This window comes from Anas acuta, chromosome 3 (genome assembly GCF_963932015.1).
Source record: "Anas acuta chromosome 3, bAnaAcu1.1, whole genome shotgun sequence".
NCBI classification, from domain to species: domain Eukaryota; kingdom Metazoa; phylum Chordata; class Aves; order Anseriformes; family Anatidae; genus Anas; species Anas acuta.
The window spans coordinates 40,940,089-40,958,786 of NC_088981.1; the positions used below are offsets into that span (position 1 = coordinate 40,940,089).

The following is an 18,698-nucleotide window of genomic DNA, read 5'->3' on the forward strand; positions in this document are numbered from 1 at the left end:
CCACAATACACAGGAAATGTATGAATGACTAACTTGAAAGTCTATGCTTCAGCACTGCTACCTCTACAATCACTAAACTTACAAGTCTTGTTCACTGAACAGAATTACACTGCAGAATATTTTCATGGCTCAACAAGGTGTTTTTTTGCATATTTGTGAAAAACAGCCCAGTACTGCTATATGTATTCTGGTTAAGTCACCACTGAAAACCTAATAAAAATACTTACACAGCGCAAGGTGATTTTATGCTAGCACTCAAAATTTTCATATGGAAAAGGTCAGAGCCCAAATCTCCTTTATTTGGTTATATAAAAGCCAAATAAAGCTGTAAAAGAAGCATGCAGTTTCAATAAAAACATGATTTCTCTTCTGACCACTTACATTGGAGTTGGCAAAAATTGAATTTGAGTTGGCTACAGAATATTCGGCATTCGTCAAGTCTTCATTGCTCTGGTAAAAGACACAAATCATGTTTAGAAATAATACACACAATTACGGTTATGCATGTCTAGTACACAGGAATACTACTTACAGATTTACTACTAGGTCCATGTAGAAAATAATTCAGTGCCTGTGGGTCCCTTAAGAAAAAAAGAAAAAAAGTTACCACTTCTAGGCAACTGAGCTAATGAGGCTGATTTAACTGAGACAGATACTCCTAATTCACATATACCAGGTTCTGCTGGCTCCCGTGAAAAGCTGAAGAGTTTATACCATCTGAAGATCTGTGTCTTTATCAGTATGATTTGCAGATGCTGATCACATCTACTGTCATTACACAAAGGCATTTCAAGCGATAAACCCACAAAATCTTGGTTGCACTCTACCTCCTTTTATGAGAGTACTACTCTCATTCTCTTACAATTCAGTATTTCACAATGTGTAATACAAAACCTAAGGAAAATACGTGACCAAATAACATGAGAACTACAAGAGGCACCATCTATTCTACTGGGATCAACGATAATGCCTGCTCAGCTAACATCTAAATCAATAGGAAGTTTATAAACTTGAATCCTTTACAATGTTTTCTGACACCCTATTAACAAAAACCACTTGTTTTTGATAGAGTAACCGTCTCTTCACTTGGAGAAAAAAAGCTGCATCTTTTCCAAGCAAAATCAACCATACAAATAACTTCTTACTGAAATACAGTTTCAGAGCACTTCATGAATTTAGCACTATCACTGAATAGAACTCAGATTTAAAATGTGGTCTGACAGAATGAGCATTGGAAATTCAAATAAATTAAAAATATTTTAACATAACTGCACATACAGACCTCATAAAAAATGTATTACATGGAATTATTTGGGATTACATGGGAAAATAAAGTGGGAACAAGTTAATTAGTCCTCTGAAAGCACACATACACATGCTCTTTGTTTCATTTGGGAAAAAAAATAAAAAACTAATTCACAACATTTGATAACCTAACTTATGTTAAACAGGTATTGCTCATCAGGGACTTTATGGTACAATTACATTTACAACATATAAGTGGTTACAAATACTGCCAACCAAAAATATTATTTTCATAGGAGATGCACTGAATGTCAAGAATTAAGAAGAAAGATCACTATACAAGATCATGAGTGTACCATACTTATAAGTTTTATTGATACATGATCAGGCCATTTAATACCAATTACACTCACTGGCCAAGTCATGAAAAATGCAATTAAAATTGAAGAACACTTCACCACCTTAAATATTGTCTTTTGCAACTGATGAATTTTAGAAGGCACTTACCAAATATCAAAGATCTGATGGGAAAAAATGTTGCCCTCCATTCTTCTAGCTGCTTAGGGCACTAATTGCTGCGAGCAGCAGGAAGAACACTGCAATTTCTCAAACACTTATCTGGATAGAGAGCACTTCATTTTCTGGACCACGTGTAAACTTGTACCGGGATCCTCATGATTCACACTCACAAGGCAGCATTTAATTGTCCAAAGCAGCCAATTATCATCCTTATGTTCCAGGCAGGATGTGCTTTCCTTTTTTACAGCTACCATCAGTAGCACAGTATATACCACATGGAATGGAAGTGTGAGCCATTACTGGCAAAACTTTTGCCATAGCATCTACAGAGTAACCCCCAAATTATAACAGCCACTGCAACAGTATTTTGTTTTCTCTGAAGTTAAAGCTCTCACTGGTTTTGCCAGTTCTGAGCAGGTATGAAGCATAAAAGACCTATTTATTTGCTACATTTAAGAGTAAAAAAATCTTTTGTATGAAGTTGAAATGATCTGGTAATAGCTGCTACATGACTGATACCACACTAATTTCTGAGTGTTTGAACAAAGTACCAGGTATAAATGCTCAAGTTTCATCTTTTTTTTTTTTTTTTTTTTTTTTTTTTTACTGTATTACAGGGTATTACCTATTCTTAAATACCTGACATTAAAGCTAGGCAAAAAGAAAAAAAAAAAAAAAAAGGGTAACTTGTCATATAAACAATCCACAGAAATCTTGCTTGTTAATTATTGTTTTATGAGATTCCCAAAGGAAATACATTATCAACCTGCAAACAAATCTGTGATGGAAGTAAGGAAAAAAATAAAAGTCCCCAATCAAGCATCTTTGCGCAAAATGCTAATAAATCCTGTTTTTTTGTGGATACTTAACAGTACTAGGTAGCAATTCTTCTAGCTTCTTTTTATGTATACATGCTATTAGCAGAAGTTAAGTATTTGTTGAGAAAAAAAATCGAGTTTACTTTTCTATTTAAAATACAAGCATATTGTTAACAAAGTTTCTAGTTTCACTGCTCAAAAAGCTAAGTTGTTTTTTTTTAATACAAAAAGTAATTCTTTGCAATGAACTTTGTAACAGCACCCCTACCAACGTGCTTGTGCAATGACCTGGTATTATCACTAGATGAGCTTCCACTCAACCCTTAGCTGCTCTTGAGGAGGATGCCAACAAGCAGAGTAACCACTAGCACGAACTGCGACTGGAGGCTGTGTTAAACACATTATCTCTGCATGAAGGGAAGCATAGCTTTTATTTATTTATTTATTTTTATCATTTCAGCACATCATAGATACTTATTTCATTTGCAAGGCACCTAGAATCCCTTCCTAGAAGATAATTTTGTAAAATGATTTTTCACACCTTTTCTGAAAGAATTGCATAGGGGAAACTTACCCAATAAGATCAAGGAGACAGGATTCATCATCATCATCATCCATGACAACTGAAACAAAACGGAGGAGGGAGATATTTGACACGCATCAGACAAAAGATTGCTTTTAACAGTAAAACCATTCTAGAATATCTCGATGATTTGTATCTAACAATTCATGGGAGTCAGGTGATAACTACTGGTAAGCTCTTGTATATACACGCACCTTCTACGGAGGTCCATACAAATTTGAAACATTTATCTCAAAATCACATTGTCACATGTAAGGATCTACAAAACCCCATGCAGTACCTTATCATTTTGGGTTTTTAAAAAAAAAGTTAAATTGGAGAAAGACAAATGATTAACCAAGCTGATCACAGAGAACATCCATGACTTAAAAAAGTAAAGACCAACTCCGAATATATCTCAAGACTCTCACTGAAATCCTTCTATGGGAATTTCTTCCCAGCTATTCCCAGCGAGGATATATATGACCACTCCAGAGCCTACACAGACAGTTACAAATTGGTGGCTTTAACCAGCCAAAAAGATAGAGATTTGGTCAGTATCATAACAGTGCTTTCATAGGCCAGAGAGAAAAATACAGCTAACAAGCAGCAAGGCATTAGAAAGAACATTGTGTTTTTAGAATGCCCTTCTGAGCTATTGCTAGCCGCAATACACACAACTTCAGTGTCTACTCAATACTCAGAAGTGTGTTTAAATGAACGTGTGATTAATAGTGGAGAGTTCTGACAATCCTTTGAAGAACGGGTGGGGAATTTGTTTGGATTACCGAAGTGATGCAAGCATCCAGCGGGCGCAGCGCCTTTTTAGCCTCACAGCATCACAGCCGCCAGCTCTCGTGCTCACGGCTGGCTCAGTCTGGTACTGGCTGTACCAAGGATGTTCCCTCACTCTTTCCTCTGACTGCTGGTCCTTTGAAGCTCCTGTTTGCATGACCCTGGTTCTCCCATTCACCCTAGCTCCCACAATTTCATCTGACTGTAACATCTCCTCCCTTTTCCCTGCTCTAAGAACTTCTTTATCCTCCCTTATTCTCTGTGAGATCCCACCTAATCCACCAGTGCAATTACCAACCGCTGTGAGCATTCCCTAAACCTCTTTGTACCCCAGTTTCCATTCGGTTATCCAGCCTCATCCCCACGATATCGTGCAATCAAATCAAACTGATCCCTGCGCATTCCATGTTCGGTTTTCCCTCAGCTCCCCCTGAAAGTCTACCATCAAACTTACACCCAAATTTACTATGGTTTGGCTTTAATTCCTTGTGCTCCACACCAATCGTTCTGTGGGCTCCCTCCCCTGCAACGCCCCTAATGATGGAGCTGATGAAGGGACCTGCCATGCAGGAGGCCGAGCACGCCAGGACCACTCTGCCAGCAGAGCAGGAGGCCGGGGGGATCTTCCCAATGCGTATGCACAGGGAAGGGTTGAAACACCTATTGAAAGGGTACAGCAGAGGCGGAGGGTCCATCGCTGTAAGGGTGCCTCAGTACCACTGCTCTGGGAGGACACAAAAACTGAGTCTGTTTTGCCCATCCCAGTAACTGTTGAGTGATCTCCCTTGTCCTGATCTCAACCCCTTAGCCCCTTCTGTTGTATTTTCTCCTCCTTTCCTTTCCTTTGAGGAGTGGCAGTGAGAGAGGTGCAGTGGTGGAGCTCAGCTGCCCAACTGGGCAAACCCACCACAGCTAGACAAAATTAGCATTCATGAGCCAATTCTGCATTTTAAGGAAAATACCTTCTCCCTTGTTTCAGTAGCAAACCTGCTCGCTGCTCCTACCACCAACTGAGCGCTGAGGGAACGACTACAGGACGTTCGATGATGTCCCCGTGAATTTCAATGTAAGTGTGCATTAGCAAGAGCAAATCAGTAAGTGATTAGCATTCTGCTTTAATTGCACTGGCAGTACTATTTGCAGAAAGCTATCGTTTGCTTATATAGCATATACAGCTCCCAAAAACAGGTTTCAAAGGTTCCTGGGTAACTGGGGGAAAAAAAATCCATTGAAAGTCAACAGGATCTTTTTTCCACACTGCAAGCCTATTTCTGAAAATCCCATCCCATGTCACTATGGCAACACTGACACTGTTACTTGAAATCAAGAGGTAACACTACCAACACAAATTAAATGAATTTGCTAAGTTCACCAAACTCTTAAACACTTGCATTTGTAACAACTAGAAGAGAAAAAAAAAAATGCATGAAAATGCCAAGGAGATAAAATCCTAATGGTAATACATCCTTTTCACTATTCAGCCCTTAAGCTAAGCATTTAGTTAGCTTAATTAGAAAAAAATAATCTGTTGATGTTTTTCTCATTCCACAACTCATACAAGAAAAATCTACCCAATAGAGCATTACAACAGACAATAAAAAATGATGAGAACAGCTACTTTTTGGTAAGCACCAAGAATTGCTACCAGCCTCTCCACAAGCACATCCTTCCACCAAGTTTTAACAAAATCCTTGCCATCACTGGCAGAATTCTATACACAAATGACAAATTTGTTACCTTTTTTAAAATAAAAAAATGGTTTACCAAAGAGCTGTTGATAATGACTGCCAAGCTTTGATAGAGCTGATGAATGTAATACCACAGAGCCAAGGTCACGCCTATCGTACTTAGCTCTCGCTATGTTCAAGTCTCTCTGAGCAATCACAGTCAGAAGGGCTGCATCCTCCCAACACCTTGAGAACTGCAAACCAAGCAGAAATCACATCACTGCCACCTCAATATCCCCCCAGGGACAGTGGTGTAACACCGCACCAACGTGATGCCGAGTGGCAGCGCTTCCGTGAACACCCCAGGACAAGCATGCAGTTTGAACACCACACTCACAGGTATGCGGTCTGCCAAACAGCAGGCGAGTTCACAGCCAAGCCACAGCCACTCACTACCTATTAGGATTCAACTCTGTTCTCTCTTTGCTATGTATTCCCAGGATCTACTTCACCACGGAACTGCAGGTTTGAATCTTTTTGACTGATGCTCGTGTTCAGTGACAATTTGTGTTCTCCTAACCTCGGGACACCACCAGAAAAGGCGCACAATCAAACCAAGTCCTTCAACGCCCAAAAGCAGCTCCTCGTTCAGTCTTTTTCTAAAAGAGGGCAGGCTGAGCAGCATGAGACCTTGACACAGATTATCATTTCAAAGTGTGTTAATAAACATAAGCCTACCATGACATTCTCCTAACATTTTCCACAGCATAAATGGTAGAAAAAAAAAAAAAGTCATTTTTCTTGCTAACTGCCCTTTATCTTTTTACATACAGGTTCGATTTTGTCCTTGGTGGTATTTGTTAACATATAGTGGCCCAAATTAATGACTGATGTATGGCATGGGTATAAACCATATTATACCAAGACAGCATGACAATGCAGCTCGACACAGTGAGCAGAAACTGAAGGATGAAAGCTACACAGCCTGCACCAGCGGTCTGCCGAGCAGAGTGTGCACACAACAGTCTGCTGGGGCACCTGAAGAAAATATTAAAACTTCAGTAGTACCCATATCTAATTCATAAATAAATACACATATATTAGGGGCTCAAAAATGTATTACTGATGAGGCGTGTCATCAAAAGCATGTGGAGACCACCAGCACAGGCTCTTCAGGATGGACTCGCTCCTGGATTTGGGTCAGCCACCCACAGGGCCCCCACAACAGCCCCTGCCAGAGATAGCTGAGGCAAGACAGCCACTGGGGCATTCACACAGTCCTGCAGCCAGCTCTTACACTGTGTCCTAACAGGTACCTAATTATCATCAACGCAGTTCAACAGTGTCGTTTTTTTAATTTAAATACAAAGTTCACTTCATCGTAACTAGGGCAAACTCAGCCCTGCTGGTGCATCCAGCTAATATACCGATAGCAATCCTTGCTAATTAGCAGTCACAACCCAACACAGATATCCCTGTAACTTGTTATTCACCAGGCCTCTGCTATTTCGTTATATGCCCCTGGTACTGGAGGAAGGAGAACAGAGCGCATGCTTCCACTTGGGTCACTGGCACCAGGGGGAAACACGCTGCCTGCTTGTAACAACGTCCTGACTAATGTGTAGAAAATAACCAAATTTTTCCTTATCGCACGCCCCTGAACAGATCATAAAATAAGCGAAAGTAATAAAGCTGACAATGAACTACCAGCCAGACGGGTCAGTCCCCTGAGGGGCTGCTACTGCATGGCCTGAAAGCCTCCCCCTTCCTTCCAGCCCTCTAATCTAAAATGCAGCACAGACCAAGAAGCAGCCCCGCACCCCTCCTGTTCACTTTCCCCATGTCAGCTCCAGGCATCCAAGAGTCACTGGGAACAGAAAATTGGTCTGACAAAGTACATCGATCTGCTTCAGCTTGGATTAGCTTCCCGATTGGGTTCTGGCCTGTCACAGGGCTACCAGAGCACTTGTGAGGTCCCACCTGAAATAGTGTGTCCAGTTTCAACCCCCGACTTTCAGATAAATGCAAACCCAAGAGTCCAGCCGAGCACCAACACAATACAAGGGACCTGGAGCACAGCACCAGGGAAGTCCTCCCGAAGGAAAGGGGTTTTCTCAGCCTGGCCAGGCGGAGGCTGCGTGCGGCCTGCCACTGGCAGAGGGGCGCTAAGAGCAGCCAAGGCAGCCTCTTCTGCCCAGGACAATGCAGCACGACCTGTGGGGCTTCCAACTGCATGTAAGGAAAAAGAAATTCACAAACAAGAAGGCTCAAGCACCACAGCTGTGGAATTACAGTCCTTGGTTACTTCCAAAACTCACGTGGGCCTGACCAACCCGGCCTAGCCTTGCAGCAAGCGCTGCTTACAGCAGGGGACAGGGCCAGAGAACTTGCCCACGGTCCTCACCAGCCCCAGTTCTTCATCACCGTGCTACACAACCCAAAGTACCCTACAACACACGTTTTTTATAGCCTGCACGGTCATTACAAATGGTTTGTCCAGAAACAGCCAAACTAAACTACTCATAGGTATTTCATAGACCGTACGCTATTCTTAACACAGAAGCAATGGCAGAAGTGTTTGGGGGAGGCAGAATGATGCAAAATATGAATCCCAAGAAAGTTTAAACACTTAATTTTTCGCAAGGCCCATCATCTTTAGTTGGTCACGAGACACAGATAACCATTTCTACTCTCCCTACATTTCTAAACCTTCCACAGCCCTACAGAGCGCAGAGAAATGCCAGGTACAATCCTGGGCAGCGACCCAAAAGAACCCCTTCCCCAAAACCTGATGCCAGTTGCTGACATTTCAATACATTTCACTATTATACTAGACATTAAGGCAAAACCACTGTAACTACTTGGCTTTAAATTCACTCCAATTATCTTAACGCTTGTCACAAAGATTTTCCTTTCTCGAAGTCATTTGTAACTTCGTTACCAACTTCATGCATAATTTCACACACGAAGCCGTAAAATATCATCTTAGTGGTTTGTAAAAATCCTAGAAGAGTGGTTACTACAGAAAGGCATCATTTAGAGCAGTAATTCTCTGAAGTGTGATATCATCAACATCAAAACTTGGTAAGCCACAAGTAAATTTATTTATCTGTAAAACCACTGTAAAAAGAAATCAACGAACTCACAACTTGCTTTCAACTCCATGGTATCGGTTCCTGGCTGGCAGCACACTGGCCCATGAATTTGAGAGTCAACGCTGGCATTTGGAAATCAACGTTTTAAAACAAGGCAATGACTGCTGTAGCTACAGCTTTATAGTGAGAGAGAATTCAGACAGCGTAAAGCAATGTACTTGGTACCTACAGCAACCATGGTCCAAGTTAGGAGATAGCCTAATCCTCACAGGTTCCCTAAGACTTTGTACACCACCACTCAGAGAAACTCTAAAGCAATCTCCATTATTTACAGTAATTATAATACAACTGAGCCATGAAGTTGTCTGTACTGTTGTGTTGTTCTACACCACTTCCCAGAATTACAATCTACAGCCCCAACATGAATAATTTCACTATAAATAGCTGGAGAAATAAACTGTCACCGTAAGAGTAATCATCATCAGAATAACGAAAATAAAAGAAGAAATCAAACTTATGGTAATATCCACTGTAGAGAACAGCACTGTAGCGAACTAAATTTCAACATCAAACGTATGACACTTGTATCCCTTATCTTCTTTTTGAATAAAGATAGAAGGTAATTCTACTAAAGACAAACATTCTCCCCTTGTTAATCACATGAAAGAGACCATGGCGGCGTTACGACTGATGCTGCATCGACTGCAGAGGCAAAATGCCCAGGTCTGAAGTCCTTTCCTCACACAGATTTCCATCACACCTCCCACTAGCAGTGCCAGTATTCTGAGGGTATAAAATCAAACCCTTCTTAACATGTATTTTGTTCTTAAATCTCAAGTCCACGCTATTTGGAACAATCTAGTACCTTGCAAACTGGGCGATTTCAGTCTCTTAACTAACCAAGCACGTTTGAAGATCAGCTTAAGGGCTGCTCGCCACATCCGGCCCTTTCAAGAAGCTGATTTTTACCCAAACAGAATACAAAAAAACAATTACGAAGAGCTATTTTCACTTCCCCTCTCTCAGTGTAAAAAGTTAGTGCACCAGAATAATGATGCCATACTTAACGAAAAACAAGCAACTGCTGAAAATCTTGATTGCAAATACAAATCCCTCACATTTTACTCAGGCAAAAAGACAACAATCAGAAAGTTGTCATTTCAGGGCAACAGGAACAAGAAAGCAAAATAAATTTCTAAAATATATTTTACAAAGCAAAAGGGCTCAACAACTGTCTTATAAACCACACAGTGCTTATATCCTATAACATACATATTTCTTATGAATACTCTCCCTTCCAAAGTAATCAACAAAAAGTAACTATTATGTATTTGCAAAATCTACCAGGAACTGTACTCTAAAGAAAAACCAACAAAGGAAAAAATTTGGGATCCTAAACTAGCACCAGAATGCAATTTGCAAGTGTGGACTTTCTCAAGATATGAAAACATGGTTTCATTCCAGTATTGTGAACTGGGGTAGTACTTTCCAGATGAAGACACAATGCTTGAAAATCAGCTGCGGAGGCCGGAGTTTAAAGCACTGCTATTCTCAAAAGCTTTCTGTATGTGACACTATGGGAGGAAAATTGTAATTTTAAATATTCAGAAGAACAATGTACTACCTCCCTGTGATGAACTATTCCAAAACAGGCGACTCGGATAGGCCACTCAGGACTCGGATAAATAGCAGCACTTAGGAAACACGTAAGTGCTACCACCTCTTCTGAACTCAGTGACCTACACAACAGCACGCATCCCCACGGTTTCTGGGACCTGGCAGGAGATGAGCAGCTGAAAGGACGGGCAGGGTTTTATACAAGTGTTAAATGCCAGCTCTGCATACAGAAGGGCAAAAAAAACACACACTAAAGCACAGCAGTGTGCACAATAGGCTGTTCATTCATCCCGTAAATTTGATTTCCCATTATCATACCACAAAAAATCATTCTTGATTTGAGTTTGGCAAACACCTTAAGGTATTCAGGCTTCCAAGAACAAGTGGTATTTAAATGTATGAAGAAAAAATGGGAATGTTCACTTCAGCTGCTAGCAGTGTGTATGATAGGGAAAATTAATCCAGCCATAGCCAAGCACTCTGGCTATATCCGTGAACCCCCAGTGCAGCTGGCCAAAATCTGGTTTCCCTCAGACACACATTACATGTTCAGAACTGAATTTCTTATTTATTTGATCCAAATTTTTCCTAGGGCACCCAGACCTTTTCCTGCCAACACCACACTCTTGACAAGGCTTTCACCTGAAACCAGATTCTCAAAATGACATGGAGAAAATCCAGAGTAACTCATAGTCTGGATGTCGGGCTGCTTGCCGGCCCCACGGGACCCACAAGGTTGCACGCTCCACTCAGCCCAGCAGGAACTATCCTCATTGCCGTGCTGTTCCCTGCTTGGGGCTCCATCTTCTGAGCTGCTCCAGCACCAAGAGTTCTTTCAACATTTGTAAACTGTTTGGGAACTCCCTGGCATCGTCCCACGAGAGGAAGAGGAGGAGGCATACTACTGCCCCTAATTGAAGTTGACCAGAGATCGCTATGCCTCTGTTACTATGTTTGGGAAATCAACTGGATCTCAAATATGATAAACTGACAGATGTGTAACAAATTCAGCAGCACAGTCCATGACACTGCCCCCAAATCACGCTAGTCACACCACAAATCTTGTCCCTGTTGAAGCCAATGGAGATTTTGCAGCCCATGTCAGTGGGCCAAAGATTTTCTTCTGTAGTCAACATCTCAATGAATTCAAGCTTTGATACCAGATCCTGAAAAATCCCCACCAAGAACAAGCTCACAGTAAAATCACTGTGAGTTACACCGGAGCCAGGGCACACGATCAGCCCTCACAAAAAGGATCCGTGTCCTGCAGTGAGGTTAATTCACTGGGAGTTCATTAACGAACTCCTGCCTCCACCCCTCCTTCATACCTCCAATAAAAGAAATGTGGTTGTATTAAGTTTTCACAGATTTGCCCATTCCTTCTTTCCCTTTCGCTAACCACTTCCTTACTCAAAGTAACATCAGAAACGGCTGGAGCATTTTAGAACTACTGCAAGTAAAGGAGTTAAAGGAACCAAACTGCCAATCCATTTGTGCTAGTTGATACTTTTTAATTTTGTCCAAAAGTTCAGCGACTCTCCATTAAAACAAACAAATTACAGACACAGCAGATGGCTTTTCCACAATGAAAGTGAACATTAGAAAATAGAGATCCGCCTGTTCATTTAATTACGTGATCTTCTTGAAAAAAATTATCAGCTAAAGTCTCAGTGTTCACGCATTTACATTGATATGAGGGCTCTGCCAATGCTGTTGATCCCAGCTTTATAGCTCCAACAGTGAATTTTGCTGGTTTTCCTCTATTGCAAGAAAACAAAACGTTTGTTTTTTTGCAGACAATTCCCATGCCTGTGCTGGACAGATTATGTCACCGTGTAAAAACCTTCCAACCGCAGATGCAGCTTATTGCCGCAGAACGACTAGAATAAATTATCCCAAGTCTCTGAACAGAATGAACAACATCATCAGAAAGGCTGTTATACCTGGACCAGACGTGTTACTCAGACACGGATGCCACTCTTTCACACTCCCACTGCTACACCTACATTAAAAAGTACCAGCCATTAGGCTTATCGTAAGCGTAACACAGCAGGAAAGGCACAATCACTGACCACTACAGCCCCATTGTAAAACATAACCGCAGTTACGCAGACACAACTTTCTTCCTGGAATCCACGTGGAAGTACACCAGCAAAACTCTGAAAATACATCCAGGGTGTAACACCCAAGCAGCATACCACCATGGAGATACCTGCCAAGATCTTCAACTCTGGATTAAGTATGCTTCACGTGTACAGAAAGCATCTTTTCAATCACAGAATCATTAGGGTTGGAAAAGACCTCCAAGATCATCTGGTCCAATCAATCCCTACCACCAATGTCATCCACTAAACCATGTCCCTAAGCACCACGTCCAACCTCTCCTTGAACACCCCCAGAACGGTGACTCCACCACCTCCCTGGGCAACCCATCCCAGTGCCTGACTGCTCTTTCTGAGAAGAAATGTCTCCTCACTTCCAACCTGAACCTCCCCTGGCGCAACTTGAGGCCATTCCCTCTAGTCCTGTCACTAGTTATCTGTGAGAAGAGGCCGGCCCCCAGCTCCCCACAGCTTCCTTTCAGGCAGCTGCAGAGAGCAATGAGGTCTGCCCTGAGCCTCCTCTTCTCCAGACTAAACAACCCCAGCTCCCTCAGCTGCTCCTCACAGGCCTTGTGCTCCAGGCCCTTCACCAGCTTCGTAGCCCTGCTCTGGACACGCTCCAGGGCCTCGATGTCCTTCTTGTAGTGAGGGGCCCAGAGCTGAACAGAGCACTCAAGGTGCGGCCTCACCAGAGCCGAGTACAGGGGGACGATCACCTCCCTGCTCCTGCTGGCTGCTCCATTCCTGACACCACCAGGATGCCTTTGGCCTTCCTGGCCACCTGGGCACACTGCTGGATCATGTTCAGGTGAGCATCAACCAGCACCCCCAGATCCTTTTCCTCTGCACAGCTCTCCAGCCACTCTGCCCCAAGCCTGCAGCACTTCATGGGCTTGTTGTGGCCAAAGTGCAGGACCCACATTTAGCCATGTTGGACCTCATCCCACTGGCCTCTGCCCATTGACCCATCCTGTCCAGGTCCCTCTGCAGGGCCTTCCTACCCTCCGGCACATCGACGCTTCCCCCCAGCTTGGTGTCACTGCAACTTACTGGGGGTGCACGCAATTCCCTTATCCAAGTCATCAATGAAGACATTAAAGAGGATGGGCCCCAACATCGACCCCTGGGGAACACCACAGGTGACCGGTCACCAGCTGGATGTCACTCCGTTCACCATCTGGCCCCAAGAACTTGTGGCAGTCCAGGTGGAGCAGCAGGTCTCTGTTTCCACCTCAACTGTGGGGGGTTTCTTCTGCTCCTCATCCCAGACTTCCAGGTCAGGAGGCTGAGTACCCCGAGGATAAGTGGTCTGGATGGCTAGTAAAGGCATGCAAAGAAGGCATGCAAAAAAGGCATGCAAAGAAGGCGTTAAGAACCTCAGCCTGTTCCTTATCCTCAGCAGTCAGGTTCCCCTCTGCATCCAGTAAAGGATGGAGTTTCTCCTTGGCCCTGCTCTTACCGTTGATATATTTGTAAAAACATTTTTTGTTATCCTTAACCACAGTGGCCAAGTTTAGCTCATGCTGGGTTTTGGCCTTCCTGATTTTTTCTCTGCATATGCTGGCAACTTTCTTACACTCTCCTTTTTGAGGAAATACACTAGTAGAACTGTTTTGGCTTTGGTGTTTATTTTTTTTTCTGAGTACAATTAAACTAAATAAATAAACTCTCCTGAAAAAAAGATGCTGGCAGGGGAGGCAGGAAAAATGCACTTCTGTAGGGGTGACATAACTATTAAGATACAGCAGAACCGTACCTGTCAAGTGCACTACTACATAGCCCTGACCTCACCTAAGGCCACAGACATGCTGAGTATTTGTAACTCAAGAATACAGGAATAACATACCACACAAGCCCTCACAGTAAGGACACAGTCAGAATATGTTTAATATCTAACAGTATAACACTAGTGAAGCCAAGGTGCATCAAAAAAGCACAACTGGGCCAGGGCATCAACATGGTGAGCTTCTCCATTCCTCAATCAACACAAGCAAGCTAAGAGAAATGCAAGGTGCTATCTGAAACAACACAAAATAAAGACAAGCCAACAACACAAAAAAAAGATTTTAAAGGTTAGACCCGACCGAAGAAATATATGAGGTCTATTATTTTTGTATATATCTAAATTCTACCTTCCAAAGATCGCAACTCAAGATGAAGAACACTTTTCACTTTAATGGAAGCATGTCAGAACAGAGTGCATACCTGGTTGTTTGGCATGTATTATATACTGGAAGAATACACACTCGCCATTTTTAATCACATTTTTGTAATTTCTTCGTTACTGTCACACATTAATGAAAATTCCACACAATCAGCAAGTCATTAGTGCATATTACAGGAATTTTATTGTATAAAAATAGAATCATAGAATCATAGAATATCCTGAGTTGGAAGGGACCCTTAAGGATCATCAAGTCCAACTCTTGACACCGCAATATACCACCATTAAAAAAAAAAATCACTCCTATCTTACTCCCAAGACTACTGTTCGCAAAAACACAAAATAATTGCTTCAAGGTAAACATCATGTATTAAATATTTCTGAAGTATGTAAGCAAATACTACACTCCACACATAGATTTTTAACCAAATTACTGGTTAAGGGTTTTTGGCAGGTGTGTCATTAAGAGGGGAAAAAAAAACTAAGACACTAACAAGGTTGTTCCTATGACTTTAGAAAAGAGTTTGTCTGTAGGCAACTTTTTCAGAGTATTTCAAGCAGTAAAATGTGTATTTCACTAGAAACACAAATGAAAACCCTTCAACACCAACAGGTGGAGGATTGAATCCCAAAGGAAAAAAAAAAAAAAACAAATAAACCTCCCACTTCCTTCAGAAATTAGCAAGAGGCATGGGGAAGCCCTTCTATAATGTGTCAAAAAGCATAAATGTAAGAATTAAGCAAGCATTCCACACTCCTTAGTGGGCTCAGCATGAGCTGGTCTGGCAGCATCCTTGCTGTTCCTGAGCAGTGATGTTGCTGTTAAGCACCACAACCATCGATCAGATTGTACAGAAACATGTCAAAAAAAAAAAGAGAAGTTTTGATCAAAAAATAGAAGGCTATTTGGAACAGTCTCCCTGAGAAGCCTAGTAAAATGGTGCTGCCACGTTCAAATTGTTTGGAAAAAAAATGTAATTTCTGGGGGAGCAAAAAAAAGGAGCAACAAAAATTTTGGATGGCAAGTTATCAGCCCTAGCCAAAAATTAAAAATACATAGATAAGTAAAATAAAGTAAGTGTTGTCCAATCACTACAAAGTTCCTTGCCCTTGATTTTTTGCAGACATTTTTGAAGGTGTTACAAGCTCTTTTATGATGATTACTTTGCTGTACGCAGTATGTTAGAGCATTTTATAGAGATGGGTTTAATGGTATCGCACAATGTTGGGCATCAGATCATCAGAAGGGTTGCCCTTTGAAAAGGTTTGACCTTTTTTTCCCTTTATAAACCCTGAATGCACCTCAGGAAACGTGGATGTTACCCCAGCAGACCGAACTAGAGCGCTGCTTGCAGCAGAGCCCCTGACAGGCGAGGCAGGGCGAGCAGAGCTGCGGGAGAGGAGCGCAGGGCCCGTCCCCAGCAGACCTCTGCCCACAGGAATCCTCCTTTGTGCCCGCCTCGACGCGCACAGCCTAGAATCCCTCACCAAACCCCGTACATCAGCATCGTAAGGAAATTAAAAAAAAAAAAAAGCAGTTGTGGGATGTGGGGGAGAGGCTTTCCCTGCCAGAGACAGAGAGAAACGGCCCGGGAGAGGCGCGCCGGCAACGCCCCTCCACGGCGCAGCGACCAGCGGCGAGGGCCTTAAAATGGCGCCCGTGGGGGAGGAGAGTCACGGCCAAACTGCGCAACAAACGCTGGCAGGCAGCCAGACAGCGCCATCTTCCCGCCTCGCTCCCACTCCCACACGCACCGGCAGCCGCTCGGCACCGGCTGCCAGCCGAGCCCGGGCACGGCCGCCCCGGCTGCCGGCCGCCCTCTGCCCCGAGCCGGCCTCCCTTCAGCCCCGCTGAGCCCCGAGGAGACGAGAGCAAGCGGCTGGCGGCGGAGAAGCAGGGGAAGGGAAGGGAAAGGAAAGGCCTCGGCGGCTCTCTCCTTCCCCCGCTGGTTATTTAATAGCAGCTCCAAGTAAATTTTAAGGCGTCTTCTGGGCGCCGTACGCTTTTTTGCCCGGTTTTTCACGTTAGCAGATCGCCATGATCCGTAAGTGAACTTTACAGTGGGTAGGAAAAGCAAATTAAAACCGGGCACTCAGTAACACTTCCATAACGCAGCAAAAGGGAGCTCCGAGGACTGCAGAAAATCCCCTCCGCAACCCACCAGCCATTGGTTTTATCCACAAGTAAAAAACTACTTATAAAACGCTTGTTCTCCTGCGGAAGACAAACGCAGCCAGTACAAATAAACAGATCCGCATCTACCCAAAAGGAAAACCAAACGGGTTACTCCAGAAAGAGGCGGTTTATTGTTACGTTTAAATAGCCACATTACAGTTAAATATTCTCTCTCTGGAAAAAATAAAAAATAAAAATAAAAAAATAGCACTACTAAAGACACCGCGGCAGACTCGATCCCGAAGCGGAGGAGCAAGCGCCTTAGCCCAGACCTACCGCCCAAGCCTTTCGCGCACACACAAAAAGGAGCGCCGTCTCCATTCCGGGTTTAAAAGCGGGAGGCACAGAGCAATTCAGAGGAAATTGCAAATAAAGAACCAAACAAATCAAATCAAATCTAGTGGCGGCACCGAAAACGAGGAAATGAGTGAAAAATAAATCCCCAGAAGGCACAAATCTGAGACACGAGCTCAAAGAAATGACAGGATTAGGGTGGTGGCGAGTGGACGGGGGAAAGGAAAAAATCGAGCCAGGGCTGAAAAAGAAAAAAAGGAAAGAAAAATCCTTCCCAGCTCCACAGCCAGGAGAGAGACGAAGTGTCTCCATTTTCCCGAGGAGGAGGAAGAAAGAGTGTTTCACAGACCACAGAGCTTTAGAGAAAAGCAAAGAAACGAGGGGGAAAAAAAAAGAGGGAGGAGATTTGAAAAGATTATTTTTCTTTCTCCCTCACACACTCTCTCTATCCCCCTCTCTCCCGCTCACTCTCTCTCTCACACTCACACATACACACACACACACACACTCTCTCCCTCCTCTCCTCTTTCCATCCCTCTCTTGATGGCCATCAAGGGGGCGGATAATAAAAAAAAAAAAAAAAAAAAAAAAAGACAACAACGACAACTAATTTTAAACCGGCTCAATCAATGAGTCATTAAAAGAGATTTTTCTTCCCTCCTCTCCTGAATTTGCATGGCATCAGCAAGAAAAAAAAACCCACCCCAAACCTCTCCCCTCTCTGCAGCTATCAGCCTGGACCTGAAACCTTATCTCTCCCTTCAACCTCCCCCCCCGCCTTTATTTTAAGAAACAACTTTTTTTTTTTTTTTTTTTTTTAAGTGCCCTCAGCAGCCACCACCGCCAGCCTCGCTGCAAAAAAATATATAGTTCATTTCCATGTGAATCCACATCTGCCCAAACAACAGCCACCCACAAAATATCCCTCTTCTTCCTCCTCGTCTCCCCTCTCGCTCGCTCTCTCTCTAGATATATATTTATATACATAGCCCCAGAGCCAATAGCTCTCTGGGCTGAAACCTAATATCCTGGTTTTGGCAACTCCTGGCTGTTAATTTGCTCCTCTTTCTTTTCTGTCTGTCTGGAGATAGATTTCCCCCCTCTCTTTTCCCTCCCCGAAGGAAGGGAGGAAGGAGGTTGTGTGTTTTTTTTTTCCTTGAAATTTTTATCACAAAATTATAATACACTCAAAGGGAAACTCACCGTCATGAAAAAGCAGTGCCTTGTCAACGGGGTTTCTTCGCCATCACATCAGGGGCTGGCAGTGTAGGAGAGAGAGAGGGAGAGCGAGAGAGCGAGGGAGGGAGGGGGGAGAGCGAGCGAGAGCGAGCGACAGAGGGGGAAAGAGAAAGAGAGCGGAGCGGCGCGGCACAGCACAGCACGGCGCGGCACGGCGCGGCACGGCGCGGCACCGCACGGCGCGGCCCCCGCCGCGGCACCCGGCACGGCTCCGCGCCGCCGGAGCCCCGGCCCCGCCGCTCCGCCGCCAGACAATGCCGCAGCGAGCGCGGCGCCACACGCAGCCGCCGGGCGGGCATGCTGACTGCCCGCTGCCGCGCCGCCCGGCCGGCCCTAGCGCAGGCCCCGGGACAGCTGCGGGGTCGGGGCGGTTGTCAGCAGCCCCCCCCCCCGGGCTCCAGAAAG

The 18,698-nt window shown here is 43.7% G+C and overlaps 1 protein-coding gene across 6 annotated transcripts in view; it reads right to left on the reverse strand.

Annotated features, from left to right (window-relative positions):
• BICRAL (BICRA like chromatin remodeling complex associated protein) overlaps positions 1 to 18,466 on the reverse strand; it is a 34,875-nt gene extending 16,409 nt beyond the window's left edge. Inside the window, exons 1-4 of one of the 6 annotated variants that reach the window (XM_068676750.1) lie at positions 18,258 to 18,465; positions 3,157 to 3,205; positions 533 to 581; positions 382 to 450 (exon numbers count right to left, since the gene is read on the reverse strand). In XM_068676750.1, coding sequence (XP_068532851.1) covers positions 382 to 450; positions 533 to 581; positions 3,157 to 3,200 — 162 coding nt within the window. In that variant the 5' untranslated portion in view covers positions 3,201 to 3,205; positions 18,258 to 18,465. Of the gene's footprint in view, positions 1 to 381; positions 451 to 532; positions 582 to 3,156; positions 3,206 to 3,932; positions 4,434 to 17,036; positions 17,746 to 18,257 lie in introns of those variants that run through there. The other 5 variants (XM_068676751.1, XM_068676752.1, XM_068676753.1 and 2 more) reach the window with 5 other exon arrangements.
• Positions 18,467 to 18,698: the final 232 nt, after the last annotated feature.